Source organism: Emys orbicularis, chromosome 5 (genome assembly GCF_028017835.1).
Source record: "Emys orbicularis isolate rEmyOrb1 chromosome 5, rEmyOrb1.hap1, whole genome shotgun sequence".
Taxonomy (NCBI): Eukaryota; Metazoa; Chordata; order Testudines; family Emydidae; genus Emys; species Emys orbicularis.
In genome coordinates, this window is record NC_088687.1 from 101,093,575 (window position 1) to 101,113,707 (window position 20,133).

The 20,133-nt window shown below is 43.7% G+C and overlaps 1 protein-coding gene across 3 annotated transcripts in view; it reads left to right on the plus strand.

Moving 5' to 3' along the window:
- The first annotated feature begins 460 nt into the window (after positions 1–460).
- Positions 461–20,133, plus strand: part of PDS5A (PDS5 cohesin associated factor A) — a 170,852-nt gene continuing 151,179 nt past the window's right edge. For 2 of the 3 annotated variants that reach the window (XM_065405775.1, XM_065405774.1), the window contains exons 1-2: positions 461–487; positions 1,261–1,431. In XM_065405775.1, coding sequence (XP_065261847.1) covers positions 461–487; positions 1,261–1,431 — 198 coding nt within the window. Of the gene's footprint in view, positions 488–1,260; positions 1,432–20,133 lie in introns of those variants that run through there. The other variant, XM_065405776.1, reaches the window with a different exon arrangement.

The window sequence follows — 20,133 nt, forward strand, 5'->3', positions numbered from 1 at the left end:
CGGCTCCGGACCGCTGCTGGTTTTGGCGCCAAGCGGGAGGCGGCGCTGCTGCGGTCGTGCCCGGTACTGCCTGCCCCGCCGCCGCCCTGCCTGAGCTGGGCACAAGGCGCGAGAGAGACGAGCCGGGGCGCGGGCTCTATTGCCAGGCTGGGGCGGGGATCCTGGCTGGGTGGCGCTGCTGGGCCAGGCCCCGGGGGGTGGGGGGAAGAGTAGCGCGGAGCCTCCTCCTGGGCTGTTCTTCCCCGGCCGGACGGAGAGCGGCACTGTGTCCCAGCGGCGCGGCGCACGCTCCGCCTAAGCCGCCCCCTCTCACCCCCGCTCCTGCCGCCGCCGAGCAGCCTCCTCCCCCCACCTCTCCCCGGGCAGGAGCCGCCGCCGCACCGCGGAGCAAGGAGGCAGCGGGAGCAGCCAGGGCGCTGGCGGAGCAGCAGCAGCACCCACCCGGCACGGAGGCTACTCAATGCTGCACCTTCCGGAGCTGCATGAGGTAAAGGCGGCTCCGGGTCCCGCTTCCCTCCTCCCCGCCCCGCGGCAGCACTGGGGGAGGGGGGTTCTTTGTAGGCTTTGCAGAGCTAGTTGGGTGAGGGGCTCCGGGGCGGGGAGGGGGGCTGGAGCTGTGGGCACCTGAAGTTGAAGGAACAAATGTAAAGTGGAGAGTGGCCTGGTCCCCTCCTGGGGGGGCTGCCCCCCTCTCCGGGGGGAGGTAGGGGCCAGGTGTGGGGCTCAGCACTTAGCTGCGCGGGGCTGGCTGGCCGGCAGCGGGGTTTTGTTTAGGATCCCAGCCACCTCCTTCCTTCCCCCCCTCTCCTGTTGGTCTCTTTGCCTCCTGATAGTTTTGAGGCCTAACTGCTTAGGCCTCGTCTCCCAGATCTGAGGCTTCTGTGACGGCCCCAGAGACCCGCTGGGGCCAGGATTTGGCCCTCCCCGACCCCCCTTGGGCTATAATGGGCTTTAAACTTGGGGCATCCTTTGATCTGGGTTAAAATTTCATTGTAAAATATGAGGCTGCAAACTAATAATGTTGGGCTGGAGAAGCCCCGCACTGAAAGGAGGCGCTGGAGGAGGCTGGAAAGGCAGGAGTTTGGGGGAGAGAGGTGGCTTTGTAAGGGGCGTCAGTGAAGCCCTCCCCAAGGGGTGGGGGTGCAGGATTTTTGCCCTCATGATATTAAGTGGGGCCTTCTGTGAATTGAGGTTTAGAAATGGAAAAAGAGGGCTGAAAGTCGTCTCTGTTCCGCTGAACTTTTGTTTTCTGACCGATAGAGGCCGGTAGAGGACTGTGGAGAAGGAAAGTTTATAACCAGTGGCACCAGGATGGACTTTCCTGCTACCCAACCAAAACCTCCTGCCGATGGCAAGATCATCTACTATCCTCCTGGAGTAAAGGAGATCACAGACAAAATCACTAACGATGAGGTGGTCAAACGGTTGAAGGTAAGTGTTTCTTCTCACCTCTCAACATTTGCCCCTTTAAGCACTACCCAAACTAAACAAACATTTTCATCTCTGCCTTGGGAGCTCCAGAGTTTTTTTTATGTAGTTGAGATGCATATCACTTACCTCCAGATCCTCCTGGCAAAATTTGTATTATTTCTTTTTCAAAGGTTTATGATTTACTTTTATCACTTTGGTACCATATTGCCATGTCTGCTTTTATATATTCACCTAAAGTGGTGAGGGGTTGAATCATCAGTGTACTAATTTGTGTGTTTTGTAAGCTAATATTTTAATTTAGCATGAAATAAATTAAACTTCCCACAAGGGGTCAGAAGTGGAATTGCAAATATGGATTACAGGAAGCTAAATTTGTTTTTAAATGTGACGATTATTGAGAGTTCCAGGGTTTTGAAAGATACGTCATAGTCCAAGCATGGCATGATGGGTGTTGATTATATTACACACAAATAATTGTAGTTTAGAAAGCTGGCTATTATTGATTATAAAGTTACTTGTCATTAATTTATAGCACGTTACAAACGTAGAAGCTGCATTTCTAGAGTTTCACGACTTATGCTTCTTTGTGCACACAGCAGCTGAATTATATAAAGATTATAAAGTTTTGTGTTCAGACTATTCAGGGCTTGTCTACACTTGAGTGTTAATTCAGATCAAGGTAGCATGTGGATTTAGAGTGAAATGGCTGTTCTGGAATAATGTCATGTGTAGATAAGCCCATAGTGTAAATAAAGTCACAAAGTTGTTAAACTTTCATAAGTTAGAGGGATTGTCACAAGTATTTTTCTCTCCCTTTTTTTGTTTTGTTTTTTGTTTTGTGGACTCTGAGGTGTACAGATGGCTTTAAATCAATTTTTTTCCAGTGCAGAACATACAAATTTGCCTTGTTAACTTTCGTGCCATGGCATATTATTTTTAAATGTATGCTGAAAATAGAGGATAAAGTCAGGTATTGATTAAATATCTGGGTCACTCAATTGGTAGTATTGTGGTCTTCGGGCCAGAGAGTTGAAGATTCAAGTCTTAAGCTAGGATTTGGGTCCATGCTCAGGATGGATGGTATACTATGTAGTACTAGAAGGTTTCTGGCTGTCTAATCTGATTATATGGCTCCCATCACTGTAGTAGCTGGGTGTTTCACAAGTATTGAAAAACAGAACTAACAAATTATTCTTTAATCCTGTAGAAGAAGTAACTTGATTAGTTTTATAGTTGATGTGAAAAAATATTCCTCTGTATACATTTAAAAAATATATTTAAGAAATAAGTTTTGCATTTAATTCTGGAAGTGGCAAAGCCTGTGGTTATCTCTTGCATAAGTGAGTTCCATAGTGTGGTTCCATCTCTTGTGAAAGCTCTATCTCTTGCACTCATGAGCCTCACCAAAAGTTAATTTTTTTCATTGTTCCAGTGGAACATAATTGTGGGGGTCATGATTGTAGAGGAAATGTCTCCGGACTGGCTCTGGCTAACTATCTCCAAAGGGCTTTGAATGTTAGGACAGAGATCTTGAATTGGAGTCTATAGAGAATGGGGAGCTAGTGTAGTGTGGAGAACATGGGTAAAGTGCCATTCCTAGATAATTGTAATATCAAGTCTGGAAGTCATGAATGTATAGATTACTGTGGCCAAGTCTATGTCTGATGAGATATGGCATAATTTTCTGGAAGAGGGTGTTTTTCTCCCCTTTTCTGTAAGAAAGCATGCTCTTTTAAAAACAAACATAAACTTGTTTCTAATGGAGTTTTAAAAAGTTAGTTTGTAGGTTTTGAAAAAACAAACCTTTTACAATTTAAAAGCAGCAAAGAGTCCTGTGGCACCTTATAGACTAACAGATGTATTGGAGCATGAGCTTTCGTGGGTGAATACCCACTTCGTCAGATCCGACGAAGTGGGCATTCATCCACGAAAGCTCATGTTCTAATACGTCTGTTAGTCTATAAGGTGCCACAGGACTCTTTGCTGCTTTTACAGATCCAGACTGACACGGCTACCCCTCTGATACTTTACAATTTAGGCATAAATTAACCTGACGGTATACCTTGAAGCTGAGGTCTCTGCCAGTCTCTGGTGGCTGCTCATGAGTAAACTAAAAATGCCATGGCTCTCTTTGGAAAAATTAGAGTATGACTTTGTGTTTTGGCCATCTTTGGGCCTGTCCACACAGTTTTTAATTCTAGTCTAACCGGTGAAAGCCACAGTCAACTTAACTGGTTACAAAACCATTATTTGATTTGTCTGTACAGGTTTCTGCCATCAAAACTGAATTTTGTCATCTAGACCTAATACTTGTAATAATGTGCTTTTATTACTACTACTACTACTATTTATTTATTTATTTATTTATTTATAATTGCAGCTTGGGTCATTCTGGGAACCTGTGTTAGTGCCATGGTTGGAGGTGTGTCCATACTGCAGAACTGTGTGCCTAATTGGTTAAACTAAAGAGTGTGCCACACTAGATAGCTAGCAGGTGGTGGACAGTTAAGATTCATATGTTAACCATGTACTGTGTGGATACAAACTGTGTTTTAAGCCAGATGTGCCTCTAACTGGTTAAAGACACTGTAAAAAGTTGCTACACCTCTACCCCGATATAACACGACCCGATATAACACGAATTTGGATACAACGCGGTAAAGCAGTGCTCCGGGGAGGCGGGGCTGCATGCTACGGTGGATCAAAGCAAGTTTCACCTATAACGCGGTAAGATTTTTTTGACTCCCGAGGACAGCGTTATATCGGGGTAGAGGTGTATCTACGAACAAGTTCCAGAGTTAAGTGAATTATCTCAAATAAAAATGTCAGTTTACCTACACTGTCACTACACGATCAGTATTTAATTCTTTACTTTGTAAAGTGCTTTGGGATAACTTAAGTATGGAAGTCGTTTTATAAATTCACATTTGGCTCTATTGTAGATTAACTTATTAAAATAGCTTTTTAAATTGTCCATAGTTAAATAAGAACATAAGACTTGTCATACTGGGTCAGACCAATAGTCCGTCTAGTCCAGCATCCTGTCTTCTGACAGTGGTCAATGCCAGATTGTTCAGAGGGAATGAATAGAACAGTGCAATTATCAAATGATCCCTTCCTGTCCAGTCCCAGCTTCTCACAGGCAGCGGTTTAGGGACACCTGGAGCATAGGATTGCATCCCTGACTATCTTGGCTGATAGCCACTGATGGATTGTCCTTCATGAACTTATCTAATTCTTTTTTGAGCCCAGTTATAGTTTTGGCTTTCACAACATCCCCTGGTAATAAATTCACAGGTTGACTGGGCATTGTGTGAAGAAGCACTTACTTATGCTTGTTTTAAACCTGTTGCCTGTTAATTTCATTGGGTGAACCCTGGTTCTTGTGTTATGTGAAGGGGTATATTAACACTTCCTTACTCACTTTCTCCATACCGTTCACGATTATAGCCCTCTATCATATCTTTCCTTAGTCGTCATTCTTCTAAATTGAACAGTCCCAGGCTTTTTAATCTCTTCTCAAATGGAAGCAGATGCATATCCCTGGTAATATTTGTTGCCCATCTCTGAACCTTTTCTGATTCTAATGCATCTTGTTTTGGGATGGGGCAACCAGAACTGCATGCAGTATTCAAGGTGTTGGCATACCATGGATTTATATAGTAGCATTATGATATTTACTGTTTTATCATCTATCCCTTTTTAATGGTACCTAACATTCTGTTGGCTTTTTTGACTGCCATTGCTCATTCAGAAGATGTATTCAGAGAAGTATCCACTATGGCTCCAAGATTTTTCTTGAGTGGTAACAGCTAATTTAGATCCCATCATTTTGTACTTTTAGATTTGGGATTATTTTTTCCAATATGCATTACTTAGCACTTATCAACATTGCCTTTCATCTGCCATTTTGTTGTCCAGTCACCCAGTTTTGTGAGATTGCTTTGTAACTCTTCGCAGTCAGCTTTGGACTTAACTATCTTAAGTGCTTTTGTGTCATCTGCAAACTTTTCCACCTCACTGTTCACCCCCTTTTCCAGATAATTTATGAATTTGTTGAACAGCACCTGTCCTAGTAAAGTAGGGTGACCAGATAGCAAGTGTGAAAAATCAGGACCGGGAGTGGGGGAAAATAGGTGCCTATATAAGAAAAAAACCCAACTATCGGGACTGTCCCTATAAAATCAAGACATCTGGTCACCCTATAGTAAAGATCCCTGGGGGACACAACTATTTATCTATCTCCATTTATTCCTACATTTTGTTTCCTATCTTTTACCCAGTTATGAGAAGACCTTCCCTCTTATGTCATGACTGCTTACTTTGCTTAAGGGCCTTTGGTGTCAGATCTTGTCAAAGACTTTCTGAAAGTCCAAGTATGTTATATCAGCTTGTCCACTCTTTTGTTGATACGATTAAAGAATTCTAATAGATAGCTGAGGCATGATTTCCCTTTATAAAAGCCGTGTTGACTCTTCCCCAACATATGTTCATCTGTGTGTCTGAAAATTCTGTTCTGTTCTATCATTTCAAACAGTTTGCCTGGTACTAAAGGTAGGCATAGTGGGGTATAATTGCCGGGATCGCCTCTGGAGCTTTTATAAAAAGTTGGCGTCACATTAGTTATCAGCCGGTCATCTGATATAAAGGCTGATTTAAGCAATAAGTTACATACCAGAGTTAGTGGTTCTGGAATTTCCTGTTTGAGTTTCTTCAGAACTCTTGGGTGCTTTATTACTGTTTAATTTATCACTTTTGTTCAAAAACCTCCTCAATTGACACCTCAATCTGGAACAGTTCCTCCGATTTGCCACATAAAAAGAATGGCTAAGATGTGGGGATCTCTCTCACATCCTTTGCAGTGAATACTGATGCAGAAAATTCATTTAGCTTCTATGGAACAACCTTGTCTTCCTTGAGTGCTCCTTTAGCACTGTGATTGTCCAGTGGCACCCCACTGATTGTTCATCAGGCTTTCTGCTTCTGTTTTGCTTAAAAAAAATGATTTGCTGTTAGTTTGTGTGACTTTTGCTCGTTGCTCTTCAAATTCTTTTTGGCCTGCCGAATTATACTTTTACACTTGACTTGCCAGAGTTTATGCACGTTTTTATTTTCCTTGGTAGGATTTGACTTCCAGTTTTCAAAGGATGCCTCTTTGCCTCTAACCACCTCTTTTATTCGGCTGTTTAGCCATAGTGGCCTTTTTTTTGGTCTTCTTCCTATTTGTTTTTTATTTGGGGTATACATTTAGTTGGAGTCTATATTATGGTGTTTTTAAATAGTTACCATGCAACTTGCAGGCGTTTCACCTTTGTAACTGTTCCTTTTAATTTCTTTTTAACTAGCTTCCTCATTTTTTGTAGTTCCCCTTTTTGAAGTTAAGTGCTATTATGGTATTTTCCCCCCTACAAGGTTGTTAAATTTAATTATGTTATGGTTGCTGTTACCAAGCAGTTCAGCTATATTACTTCTTGGACCAGATCCTGTGCGCCACTTAGCACTAATATTGCCAAATGTCTTTTCAAAGTCCATACTTGGTTAATCTTGGCAATGTAAACAAAAATCTCTGATATAACAGTCACATGGGAAAACTTTAATATATTTACATATAAATTAATATAATTACCATCAATATTATTCACTAGTAACTTAATGATAGACTTACTTATAATTTTGACTTAATAATGGCATTTTAACAAATGTTTACATAATGAGCGGTGCAAAACTGTCTGAGGTCATCATGCTGTATGCATTTTCTGTACCACTCCTTACCATTATCTACCTGTTGAATTATTTTTAGTAAAAAGAGAGCAAGAAATGTGGCCAGCTCAGACACCGTTTTGCACCATTCACTATGCAGTTTGGGAAGTTTAAGTTTGACAAGGGTGGGGGCGGGGGGGAGGAAAGGCACTTTACAGTGTTTGTTTTTATATAGAACTATTAGTGTAAACAGTACTGTATAGTACCACCTACTATACAGTACTGTTTACACTAATGGCTCTATATAAAATGTACCAAATGTCTAACAGGTCCCTGCCTCAAGGGATTTAGTCAGAGGCTCACAGTAGGTACCATACAGTACAGAAAAATTATAGAACAGTAAAAGTGCATTATATACTGAATACTAAATGGAATTGGTAGAGGGTTTTTTGAAGGAGAGGGGAGAGGGGAATACATTTTCAGAGTACAAATTTAAACAAATCCTTGTAACATCCTTTTTGAGGTAGGTTTGTAAACCTATTTTATATGTGACAGTGGAGATCTGTAGAGATTAAGACTTGTCTCAGGCCATGTAACTGTGTGACAGAGATGAGATTAGAATTTTGAAGTTTTTTTTCTCTCCCTTGTGATCAGTTAATTAGACACTACTTTTTTTCATGTAAGGGAGACAGGTGCTGGCTGAGTGTTTACTGTGATGGTTCCTTCATTTTGGAACTCACTATTTTATCATTGCCTTCTCTAGGACCTGGTCCATTAGTACTTGGATTAGTTAGCATTTGCAGCATATTTGGAAGTTGCTTGTCCCCAGGATTTTGGTTAGGGCATGGGCTGACGGCTGGAGGAGTTTGGATAGACTTTATTTATCCACATATTAGCTGATAGATCTTTGTGTCAACATAGGATGAGCAGTTCCTTTCCCCTTACCTGTTTGCTTGTCTTGTCTAGTTTTATATTATGAGCTCCTTGGAGCAGGGCTTTTGTTCTGTTTTCCCTGTTTGGAATGTGCTATTGGAAATAATTACTTTTAATAATACAATATGTTTTATATTATGTGTGTTAATTTATGGAATGGGTGCTTCGAGCAAAGGAAGAGGCTCTCTAAAAGTCTCTAAACATATGGAAGTAGTCCTGTTGAGAGTACCTGAAGAATATGAATTGGTGTGTTATCTATGGAGAGAATCTGGTAACTGGTTTTGGACATGAATGTGTGGGAGATTTTTTGTGTGTGCTTGCTTTTTGAGAAAAATGTATCTGTATTAAGTACCTTAATTGATAATTGTAGCCAACTAGTACTTAATAATGCTGTTTTTCCAATAACATATCTGAAATTCCAGGTCTTATCAGTATTTTCATGACTTAGGGCCCCAATCCTGCAAACACTTAGTTCTATCCTTAACTTTATGCAATGAGTAGTCTTGTTGAGGTTGGTGGGATTAAAAATTGTAAAATTAAGCACATGCTTAAGTGTTAGCAGGATTTGAGGCTTACAGGAAAAGAGTAGCCTGGTTATTATAGAGATCCATAGATAATTATTCTAGCACTTCAAAAATTTTGATTAATTGTACTTATAGTTGCAGTAAAGTTGCAGGGGAAAACTGAGTTTGCAAATGTTCTTGAGCTATTGTTGGGTACACAAGCCTAGGGCCAAATTCCTATTTTTTAGTTTACTCCGTCTAATTCTTTCAGTTAGTTTTACAGTTGTAACAATCAAGTTTCTCATTAACTAGGACAGATCACTAGTCAGTGTATAAGAAATCATGGTCTGGCTTTCTTTTTATTAAAACAACAAGAGCAAAACAGAATGCAAGTATGTATGTTTTGCAAGCTCTCTGACTACTAATCCTAAAGCATTCACCTTATGTAGGCTTCCAACTCACCCAAATATTATTGGTCCATTGGAAAATAAAGGAATAAAGTACTTCATTTTTGACCACAGTAATTTTCTTATTCTAAGTGCAGCAGCTACTAATGGCAAACTCACATCTCCAGCATTACTGTGATGGTCTCCTGGCAACAAGAGGGTAAGTTTATTAAAACAAGAGGGTCCCCAATGATCGAATGTGTGCATCAGCCCTGGTGTAGTTTGCCTAGTTTTAGGGTCAGTCTAGTCAATAACCCCTTATAGTACTTTGCCTTAGGCATTATTTAATGGACACTATTCAAGGCCTACCCTGAATAAAGAATTATTAATTTTCTATGGTGCTCCCTGCTATGGAATCGGAGTGCTTCACAAACACACATGAATTAATCTTCATAACACCCCTTTGTGAAGTGAGGAGATGTACTATCCCTATTTTAGAGATGGGAACTGAAGCATGGAGAGATTAAGGTCAGAAGTGCTAATTCATTTTGGGTGCCCAATTTGAGATGACTAGGACCTGTTTTTTTAACAGTACTAAGCATTGTGTATATCACTTAATATGGTCAAAGTACAGCTCCCATTGACTTCAGTTACAGCTGTGAGTGCTCAGCACTCCTGGAAATCAGTCCCCAGGGTCTCAAGTTGGGCACCTAGAAAATAAGGAACACACAATTAATGATCATCTGTGAAAAGTTTTTAGTTTTAAGTGACTTGACTATCATTACATTGGAATTGTGTCACAGGGATAGAATCTAGTTCTCCAGGGCAGCATTCAACTGCCTTAACCATGAGACCATTTTTTCTCTTACTGCTTTATTCACTGCACACCTTCAAAGGGAGAGGAAAGATGGTCCAATGATTAGGGTGTTTGGGAAACCTGGGTTAAATTCTTAGAAACCTTGCACTTTTGGGGGTCCTCTGCTCAGTGTCCCCTTCTAATTTTTAATCTTTCACCTTCATTCCTATTCCTTTTTTCTCATTCGTTGTCCCAAGAAATCATTTGTGGCTTGGGCTCAGTGGTCCCTCCCCCTTGGCTGAATGGTATAGGGAAGGTAGATTGGAAACTTCTGTTGTGCCTGTCTCATAACATAAGAACAAGGGGACGTTTGATAAAATTAAAACGTGGGAAATTCAAAACTGATATTTTTTTTCATACAGTGTGTAATTAAACTGTGGAGCTTGCTGCCACAGGAAATCATTGAGGCCAAGGTCTTAACAAGATTCTAAAAGGGACAGGACTTTTATATGGAGTATCAATAGTTTTCATAATTAATTACAATAAGTTTTGTGGAAGGGATATTAAACCTTGTGCTTTAGGGCTTAAGCCAACCACCAACTATTTGAGATCAGGATTAGAGCTAATGTTGTGTGCGTGTGCACCTAGGGGTGCAGATATCCCACATCTGCCTACTCCTGGGTTCTTGTACCTTCGTCTGAATCATTTGGACTAGAACCTAGATGACCTAGGGTATGATCCAGAATCACAGTTCTTACATTCCTAATGCATTTGTTCCAAACTTGTGCATAGGAAACCTTTATGCCAGCACATACCAATTTGTATTTTACTTTGTATAAGATTAAACGTTGTTTATTTTTTTGTACTGGGATAATGCCTAGAGCACTGGTCTCCAACCTTTTAATGCCCAAGATCACTTTTTGAATCTAAGGGCAACCCAGGATCTACCCTGCCTCTTCCCCAAAGCCCTGCCCTGCTAACTTCATTCCCCTCTCTCTCCGTCGCTCGCTTTCCCCCACCCTCAGTCACTTTCACTGGGCTGGGGTAGGGGTTTGGGAGGGGGTGCGGGCCCTGGGCTGGGGCCAAGGGGTTCACAGTGTGGGAGGGGGCTCTGGGCTGAGCATGGAGCAGGGGTTTGGGGGGGATGAGGGGTGCAAGCTCTAGGAGGGAGTTGGGTGCAGGAGGGGGCTCCGGGATGAGGCAGAGTGTTGGGGTGCAGTAGGGGGTATAGGGTGCTGGCTCTGGGAGGGGCTGCGGGTTGGGGTGTAGGAGGGGATTAGGGTGCTGGCTCCGGGAGGGGGCTCAGAGTTGGGGCCCGGCGGGAGGCCGCACAGTACTTACCTCTGGTGGCTCCTGGTCGGCAGCAGGCGCAGCGAGGCTAAGGCAGGCTCCCTGCCTACCCCGGCCCCACACCGCTCCCGGAAAGAGCCAACGCGCCCCTGCGGCCCCTGGGGGAGGGCGGGGGACACGTGGTTCTGCGTGTTGACCCTCTCTGCAAGCACCGCCCCTGCAGCTCTCCAGACCAATGGGAGTTGTGGGGGCGGTGCTTGCAGGCAGGAGCAGTGTGTGGAGGGAGACCCTTGCCCTCCTGGGGCCGCGCTGGCCACTTCCAGGAGAGCTGTGGGGGCGGGGTAAGCAGGGAGTCTGCCGTAGTGGCAGCCACGTTACACCGCCAGAGATCGCGATTGACTGAGAGATCCTCTAGGATCGACCAGTCGATCGCTATCAACCGGTTGGTGACCATTGGCCTAGAGCAGGGGTAGGCAACCTATGGCAGGTGCGCCAAAGGCGGCACGCGAGCTGATTTTCAGTGGCACTCTCACTGCCTGGGTCCTGGCCACCGGTCCGGGGGGCTCTGCATTTTAATTTAATTTTAAATGTAGCTTCTTAAACATTTTTAAAACCTTATTTACTTTACATACAACAGTTTAGTTATATATTATAGACTTATAGAAAGAGACCTTCTAAAAACGTTAACATGTATTACTGACACGTGAAACCTTAAATTAGAGTGGATAAATGAAGACTCGGCACACCACTTCTGAAAGGTTGCCGACCCCTGGCCTAGAGGCTTCAGCTGAGATCAGATCCACATTGTATAAGATTACAAACACATGGTAAAAGACAGTCCCCGCCCAGAAGAGTTTACAATCTAAAAAGACAAGGCAGATGAATGGTGGGAGAAGAGAAGTGTGGCATTACACCCTATATTCTTCATAGTAATATTATTATGATAGGAGTATGACATAATCATGATGTATTTTGTACAAGGCATGTGAGATATAATTGGAAAGGTTATGATTTACTGAATATGATTATCCTACTTGTATGCATATATAATTTTTGTATCTGAAGTTAGGAATATTATCTATGCATCTATTACAATTGTTTATACTTGGGGAACGCCCACTAGACAGAATGCAATCAGTTTAGATGGCTAGCTGGGAAGGGCCATTAGGGAGAACAATAGCTCTTACAAGATACTAATCTCCCACTGGGGAGCCTTCCTGGGAAGCTTTCCTGGGGACACTGGAAACAGCCTCTGAGTCATGGCTGCGGTGGCTCTTTAGCAGTGGTCACCAACTGGTCGATCACGATCGACTGGTCGATCCTAAAGGATCTCCCAGTTGATCGTGATCTCTGGTGGTGTTGCCTACCCCGGCCCCACGCCGCGGCCAGTGCGGCCCCGGGGATCGGGGGGGTGGGGGTGTAGGGGTCTGCCCCTGCGCGCTGCTCCTGTCTGCAAGCACCGCCCCCGCACCTCCCATTGGCTGGGAATGGGGAGCTGTGGCCAATGGGAGCTGCGGGGATGGTGCTTGCAGAGAGGGGCAGCGCCATCTGCCCCTTTCCCCCTTTCCCCAGGGGCCGCAGGGGCGCATTGGCCCCTTCCGGGAGCGGCGTAGGGCTGGGGTAGGCAGGGAGCCTACCTTAGCAGCAGCCATGCTATGCTGCCGACCGGGAGCCACCGGAGATAAATGCTGCCCAGTGGGAGGCTGCACCCCAGCCCTGAGCCCCCTCCCAGAGCCTGCACCCTTGCCCCAGCCCTGACCCCCCCCTCCCCGAGCCAGCACCCTGTACCCATTCTTGTACCCCAACACTGTCCCAGCCCGGAGTCCCCTCCTGCACTCCCTCCCAGAGCTTGCACCCCTCATCCCCTCCTGCACCCCAACCCCCTGTCCCAGGTTCAGCCTCCCACACTGCGAACCCCTTGTCCCCAGCCCTGAGCCCGCACCCCATCCTGAACCCCCTACCCCAGTCCGGTGAAAGTTTGTGAGGGTGGGTGAGAGTGAGCGATGGGGGGGGGGAGGGTTGTGTGGGGCGGGGCCTCAGGGAAGGGGTGGGGTAGATCCTGGGTTGCCCTTAAATTCAAAAAGTGATCTAGCCTGTGAAAGGAATAATTGGAGTTTTAAGCTGCAAGCAAGTGCAGTTTGCTTTCAGGAATCTCTGCAATCTGCCTAAAACAACATTTAGGGTGAGAATTTGCTACACATATCCAATTTCTTTAGTATATTAAGCTTAGATTGCATGTTTGTTTTATTTGCTAGGTAATCTGCTTTCATCTGTTTGCTAGCCCTTATAATCACTTAAAATCTATTTTTTGTAGTAATAAACTTGTTTTTGTCTAAAACCAGTGTGTGGAAATCATAACTTGGAGTAGAAAGCTGTGTATATTCCTCTCCACATTGAGGGAGGGGGCGAATTTCATGAGCTTACTCTGTATAGTTCTCTGTGCAGCGCAAGGCAATGTAATTTTGGGTTTATACTCCAGAGGGGGGTGTGCACTTGAGTAACTGGGCAGTTCCTAAACTGAGCCTTCCCATGCAGAGCTGATCTCAACATCTGTGTGTATTGCTACAGCTGGATTTGTGCTGGCAAAGTGCAGTCTGAAGCCTGGGGAAGGGCTTGACAGGCTGCATAGCAGTACAGTGTGAAGGGAACCCAAGCTGATGGGTCAGGTGGGCTCAGTGGTACCCCAGGCCCAAATGGCACCCGGGGCGGGGAGAGGGACTTGCCACAAGAAGTATTATTCCCATTTTACAGATGGAAAAGTGGGGCACAGAGAAGTTGAGGATCACACAGGAAATCTGTGGCAGAGCAGGTATTGAACCCAGATCTCTTGAGTCTTAGTAGCATCCCTTAATCACATGGCCAATCTCCTTCAAGTCTGGAAGACTTTATCCTGTCAGATTCAAAGTATTTTAAAATAAAAATTTGGGCCTAAGTCCATGATGTACCACTAAATTTCAAGAGTTAGAACACATGGTGGATTAAAGATCTGGAAAACATAATATACTTAAAACTTCACATGTTCAAAGTGCTATATAAACATTAATCCTCACAACATTCCTATGATACACTGTGGTGGTGTAGTATATTGGTTCCAGGATATTAGAGAGAGAAGATAGGTGAGGTAATATCTTTTACGGGGCCAACTTCTGTTGGTGAAAGAGACGATCTTTTGAGCTTACACAGAGCTCTTCTTCAGGTCTGGAAAATGTACGCAGAATGTCATAGCTAAGTACAAGGTGGAACAGATAGTTTAGCAAGTTCTTTCTCGGTATTTGGGGGAAACTCTACAACCTTATCCTCCATGAACTCATCCCAGGGACTTTATACATGTTTCCCAAGATACACAAATCAGGGAACCCAGACAGACCTATCATAGTTGGCCATGGCACTCTTACTGAAGGAATTATCAGGGCTTATAGAAACTATCCTCAAACCACTTACCACACAAAGGGCCAGCTTCCTTCATGACACAACAGATTTCCTCCAGAAACTCCACAACATTAACAACCTCCCTCAGAACACCATCTTGAATCATTCCATGTAGTTTTATCCCCATAATGCCACGTATGCTTCTCCTTCCACCAGAAAGCAAAATCTAGTTTTTAAATGAGCGGTAGGTACAAAATAGTTAACAGACCATTAGTTCACAATGGGTACTGAAGCCTTCTTAGTATTTAAAGAAACCAAACTTTGGTCCAGACTCTAACCGATGTAAACATTCTTAGTTACAGTCTGGAAGACTTTCAGATACTATCTTAATTACCATTGTTACCTAAGAATTTAAAACACATGCTTATTGTTAGTGTCACTCAAAACAGTGTATGATTGCTGGCTCTGCAGCTGCAGTTAACTAATGAACACTATTCCTAGGGCTATGCTGATGTTAGTCGTTGGCTGCTGCAAAGATGTCTAATGTTTATTTACTGGTGCAGGTAAACGAAGATAGTGTTGGTCCAAAATGTGTGCTTGAGTAGCCACAAAGATTGAAAATTTGTGTCCTTAAATGTGTCACCAAGTTTTAAATGCATATTTTATTTGCGTGGGGCAGATGACATGAGTGCGCTTACCTAACACAGATCTTAGAACTGCAATGTTGGGCTGACTTTTGTGGCTATATTGCCAAATTTAAGTTACACCAATTAAAATTTAGCATGACATTGGTTATATTTTAAACAATCTTTGTCTTGATGGTCATTCACTTGGGACCAACTGTCAGTTATATAGTGTTTTGTCATATCACCTAATCTTAACTGTATTCTGTCTGCTTCTATGAATAATTTTCAGACTCTGACCTTTTACTCAAACTGAGCAACTGCTCAGTGTTGTCATGTACTACTTGTATGTCATGTATGTTGCAAGGCTGCTACTAGCAGGTCAGGCTTCTGTATCAGATATCGCCTGTCTGCAGAGCTTACTCCTCAGAGAGATACATTCCAGATGTGTTCACTATAAGATCCTTTAATGCTCTTCCAGGTATGGCAAAGGTTAGCTTAAATAAGGTATTTTACAGACAGCAACACTTAGTGGCTGAACAGTATAATACAGTTTAGCATTCCATTACATCTCCCCCTTTAAGTTGTATATTCCTACCATTTACAAAATATATACTATCACACTATCTTTGAAGTTCGGTGTATACCCGTCTGTTAAGTGTGACTTAATCATACTAGCTTTCTAATTACACAACCCAAACATGTAACAACTTGGTCATATGGCTGTCCATTAGTTGCAACAAGTGGCTGTGGTTGGTGTAGAATCTGAGTCACCTTGTTCTGTACCCACCATCTCTAGAGTTTGCTTGATTGATTGTTCTTGCTGGAAAAAAATGTAGATGTCAGCGGTTTCTGTTAAACTGTCCCTTGTTGGTCTCAATCACATGTGATCTTGGTGCTGAATTCCTTTTCTTTATAACAGCTGGAGTGATCCATAGTTTTTCTCCATCCAGTTTGACACAGACACGGTCACCACATTCTAGACCCAGCAGTTCTTTGAGTGATGTCTGTTGTAAAAGTATTCATAGGCTCTTTTTGCCTTTTTGTACGACTGGGCTACTCTCTTCATGCCTGGCCATTTTGGAGATATATTCTTTTCCAGAGTTGGAACAGTAGTTCTGAGTTGTCCTCCCATTAGGAGTTTTGCTGGACTATATCCAGTAACTGCTATTGATGTCGATCTGAACTCCGAAGAGCAGGGAATGGATGTTCATGCTATAGGATTTTCTTTGCTGTCTGTACAGCTCTCTCAGCCTCTCCATTCGCCTGTGGGATGCTAATAATATGATCAAAATCATATTTTGTTCGGAATGACTTAAATTCTGCTGCAGTGAATTGTGGTCCATTGTCCATGAGTAGTGGTTTGGAATACTGAAATTAGCAAACATACACTTCAGTTTCTTGATAACATTGCAACATATTATGTCTTTCGAGTACATTATTTCTGTATATCTGGAAAGATAGTCCATTATGACCAGGTAATGATGTCCTCTGAATTCACATAAATCTGCAGCTAGTCTCTTCCAAGGCCTGTCTGGTAAGGGGTGGTGTTATTAAAGTTTCCTTGTGTTGTGTTGGTCTGTTAGTTCTGAAGTGTTCACATGTAGTACTTCGTTGTTTATGTCCATGCTGATGCTCAGCCATCATACTGACTGACAGTTCATGGCATTTAGTTAATCTTTGGTGTCCTTCGTGGTTGAGGTTTAGGATTTCTCCTCTCATTTCATTTGGAATTCTGAATGCAGTTGCCTTTTTAATCATGACTTTTTTTGACTTGCTTAATTGTCCACATACCACAAAGTAGTCTCTTGTTACTTCCTTAGTGTCCTTTTAGATACTTGGGCCAGCCGGCCCTAATGTAACTTAAAACTACTTGAAGTTGTGTGTCTGTTGAGGTTGCTTTTTGTATCTGATGTAGTCTCTCTTCTGACACTAGTCTTTATGTATCCACATATGCCATTACGTCATCTTCGAGCTCATAGGTAGTTGAATGCTGGGCTCTGTGACAGTGTCTGCTACTGCTAGATTTTTTGAGGAACATATTTAGCAATTGGGTTAAACTGCATTAACCTTAGCAGTAGACATTGGCATTCCAGCGGTGTCTGATCCAGGTTTTTTTCCTGTTGGTCAGGGTTACAAGAGGGTTATGGTCTGTTATCAGTGTAACCAAATCCAATCCACACAGATACCTTTAAAAGTTCTCAAATGCCCATATGCTTGCCAGGTACTCTTTGCCAGTTGGTGCATATTTTCTGCTTCTGTGAGTGTGCGAAAGCAAAATGCAGCGGGCCTCTACTCAAAGCAGATGTGGACAAACTATGGCCTGCGGGCCACAGCCGGGCTGTCGGACCTTTTAATCCGGCCCTTGAGCTCCTGCCGGGGAGTGGGGTCAGGGGCTTGCCACGCTCTGCGCTCCAGCTGGCAAGCGGGGTCTGGGGCTTTTTGCGCGGCTCCCGGAAGTAACGACATGCCCCCCCTCCGGCTCCTATGTGTAGGGGCAGCCAGGGCTAGAACCATGGCTAATGGGAGCTGCAGGGGCAGCGCCTGCAGACGGGGCAGTGCGCAGAGCCGCCTGGCTGCACCTCCACGTAAGAGCCGGAGGGGTAAGAGCCACTGCTTCCGGTAAGTGCCGCTTGGAGCCTGCACACCTGAGCCCGCCCTGGCCCTGGCCCTAGCCCTGATCTGCCCTCCAGACCCCTCGGTCATAGCCCGGAGCACCCACCTGCACCCCAAGCCCCTCATCGTCTGCACCCCCAGCTGGAGCCCCCAATCCCCCCTGCACCCTAACCCACTGCCCCAGCCCTGATCCCCCTCCCACTTTCCAAACCCTTCAGTCCCAGCCCGGAGCACCCTCCTGCACCCCAAACCCTAAATCTGCAGCCCCATCCCAGAGCCCGCACCCCCAGCCAGAGCCCTCACCATTCCCCCCACACCCAAACCCCCTTCCCCAGTCCAGAGCTCCCTCCCACACCCTTAACTCCTCGTTTCTGGCCCCATCCCAGAGCCCTCACCCCCTCCCGCACCCCAACCCCCAATTTCGTGAGCATTCGTGGCCCGCTATACAATTTCTATACCCAGATGTGACCCTCAGGTCAAAAAGTTTGCTCACCCCTGACTCAAGAGCCATGTTGTTCTAACAGTATACCATGTAGGCCAAACTGCTTGAGTCCACACTGACCCAGGGGTTTGTTCACACCAGAGTACTTGAAAACTAGAGCTGTTATGATTTTTTACCTTTTTAAGGCAATTTCTTGATTTGACCCCTATATACAAGATGTGTTGGATTTTAATAGTTCATTAGTGGTTTTGTCACTGTAGAAAGGCAGTCTATGTATTGGCCAAGGTAATTTACTATCCCCAGTCCGTAGCTCAGTTCTGATACATTATTTGCTGTATTCAGTTTTTGAATTTTGTTTTTACTTTCTCAGGGCTAGGACTGATTAGTCCAGACTCAATGATTAGGCTTAGAACTTCATTGAGGATTTTGTTGTGTTCTTCCATTAAAGACCCATGTATCAAAACATCGATAAAAACTGCAACCCCATTTGTGTTCATTAACATTTCTACTACGCCTCTACCCCGATATAATGCGACCCGATATAACACGAATTCGGATATAAAGCAGTGCTGTGGGGGGGGGGGGGGGCACGGCTGCACACTCCGGTGGATCAAAGCAAGTTCGATATAACGCAGATTCACTTATAACGCGGTAAGATTTTTTTGGCTCCCGCGGACAGCGTTAAATCGAGGTAGAGGTGTATCTTCTTCTTTTCTTTCTTTTTTTTTTTTTTAAATTTCAGTACACAAAAAGTAATTTTCAGAAACAAAATCTTCCAAGGAATGTGATAAATATGGTCAGTTTAGCACTTTCTTTGGTTAAAGGAATTTCCAATATGCACTTGAGGCATCCAGCTTGGAGAATATTGTAGCTCCTTTCACTTTGGGGAGGAAGTCATCCAGTGTTGGGAGGCCATATTTTTCCTCTTACAGTTGTTTCATTAAGATGTTTAAGATCCACATAGATGCATATTTTTCTTTGTAACTGGCATGATTGGGGCACATTGTGCTGTTGACTCAGTGATTTTTTTTTTTTAATTATTCCAATCCACTCCATTCTCTTAACTCAGTTTCCACTTTAAGAAGTAATGGGATAGGTATATGTATGCTTATGGCTTAGTATTGTCTCTTAGTTATTTATACTGGATCTCCTTTCAAATGTCCAAATATTCCATCAAGTTTTTCCACCTTTCTCACTAGGCTTGTCATGATTGCCACACTATGGCTAGAAAGTTGTTGGCCTGTGGTCCTTTGATCACATACCCTCTGAATGCCTAACTTTTGTCTTTACAAGTTGTTTCTGTGATGAGCTGGCCCATGCAGTTCAGAATACCTCCAGGGGCTAGTCAGAGCTGTGTCAGGTGACCTTAGCTCTGGGAGGAGTTGAAGATGATTGTAAGTACCTTTTGAGATGACAGTGACATCAGCTCCTGAGTCAATTTGAAAGTCAATAGTCTGCCATGAATATTCAGTTTCACACTCCAGACAGGTCTTTGTCATCACAAGTGGTAGATTCCCAGGAACAATTGCCTTTGTCCTTAATATGAGTCAACTCCCTGACTGTTTTGGTGCAGCAAACAGCTGCAAAATGTCCATATTTTATGCATATACCGTGCCTCTGGCTGGACATAGTCATCCCTTGGGATATAACTTTTTCCACATCTTGTGCATGTAGGTTGGAATTTGTCCCTCTTAGCCCAGGAGTTTTCTCTCCTTGCCTCAGGGGTTTTAGGACTCTTACTTTTAGTACTCAAGTGTCTGTTTACAAATTCTAAACTAGTTTCAGGCTTTTCAAGTTGCTCCAGCCTTTTCTTCTGTTTGACTAGTTCAAACTGCTTTGTATATTTGTATAGATCTGTCCAGGTTTAAGTCTGGCTTCAGTTGTAGCTGCTGTTGAAAGATTTTTCTGTAAACCCAATCACCAGCCTGTCTGATATTTTTATGTTTGGCAGTTCCAAAATCATAGTTTTCAGCCAATTCATGCAGAGCTTGTATAAAACATTTCCCCCTGGTTCTTGAATTCACTGTTAAAACATGCCCTTTCA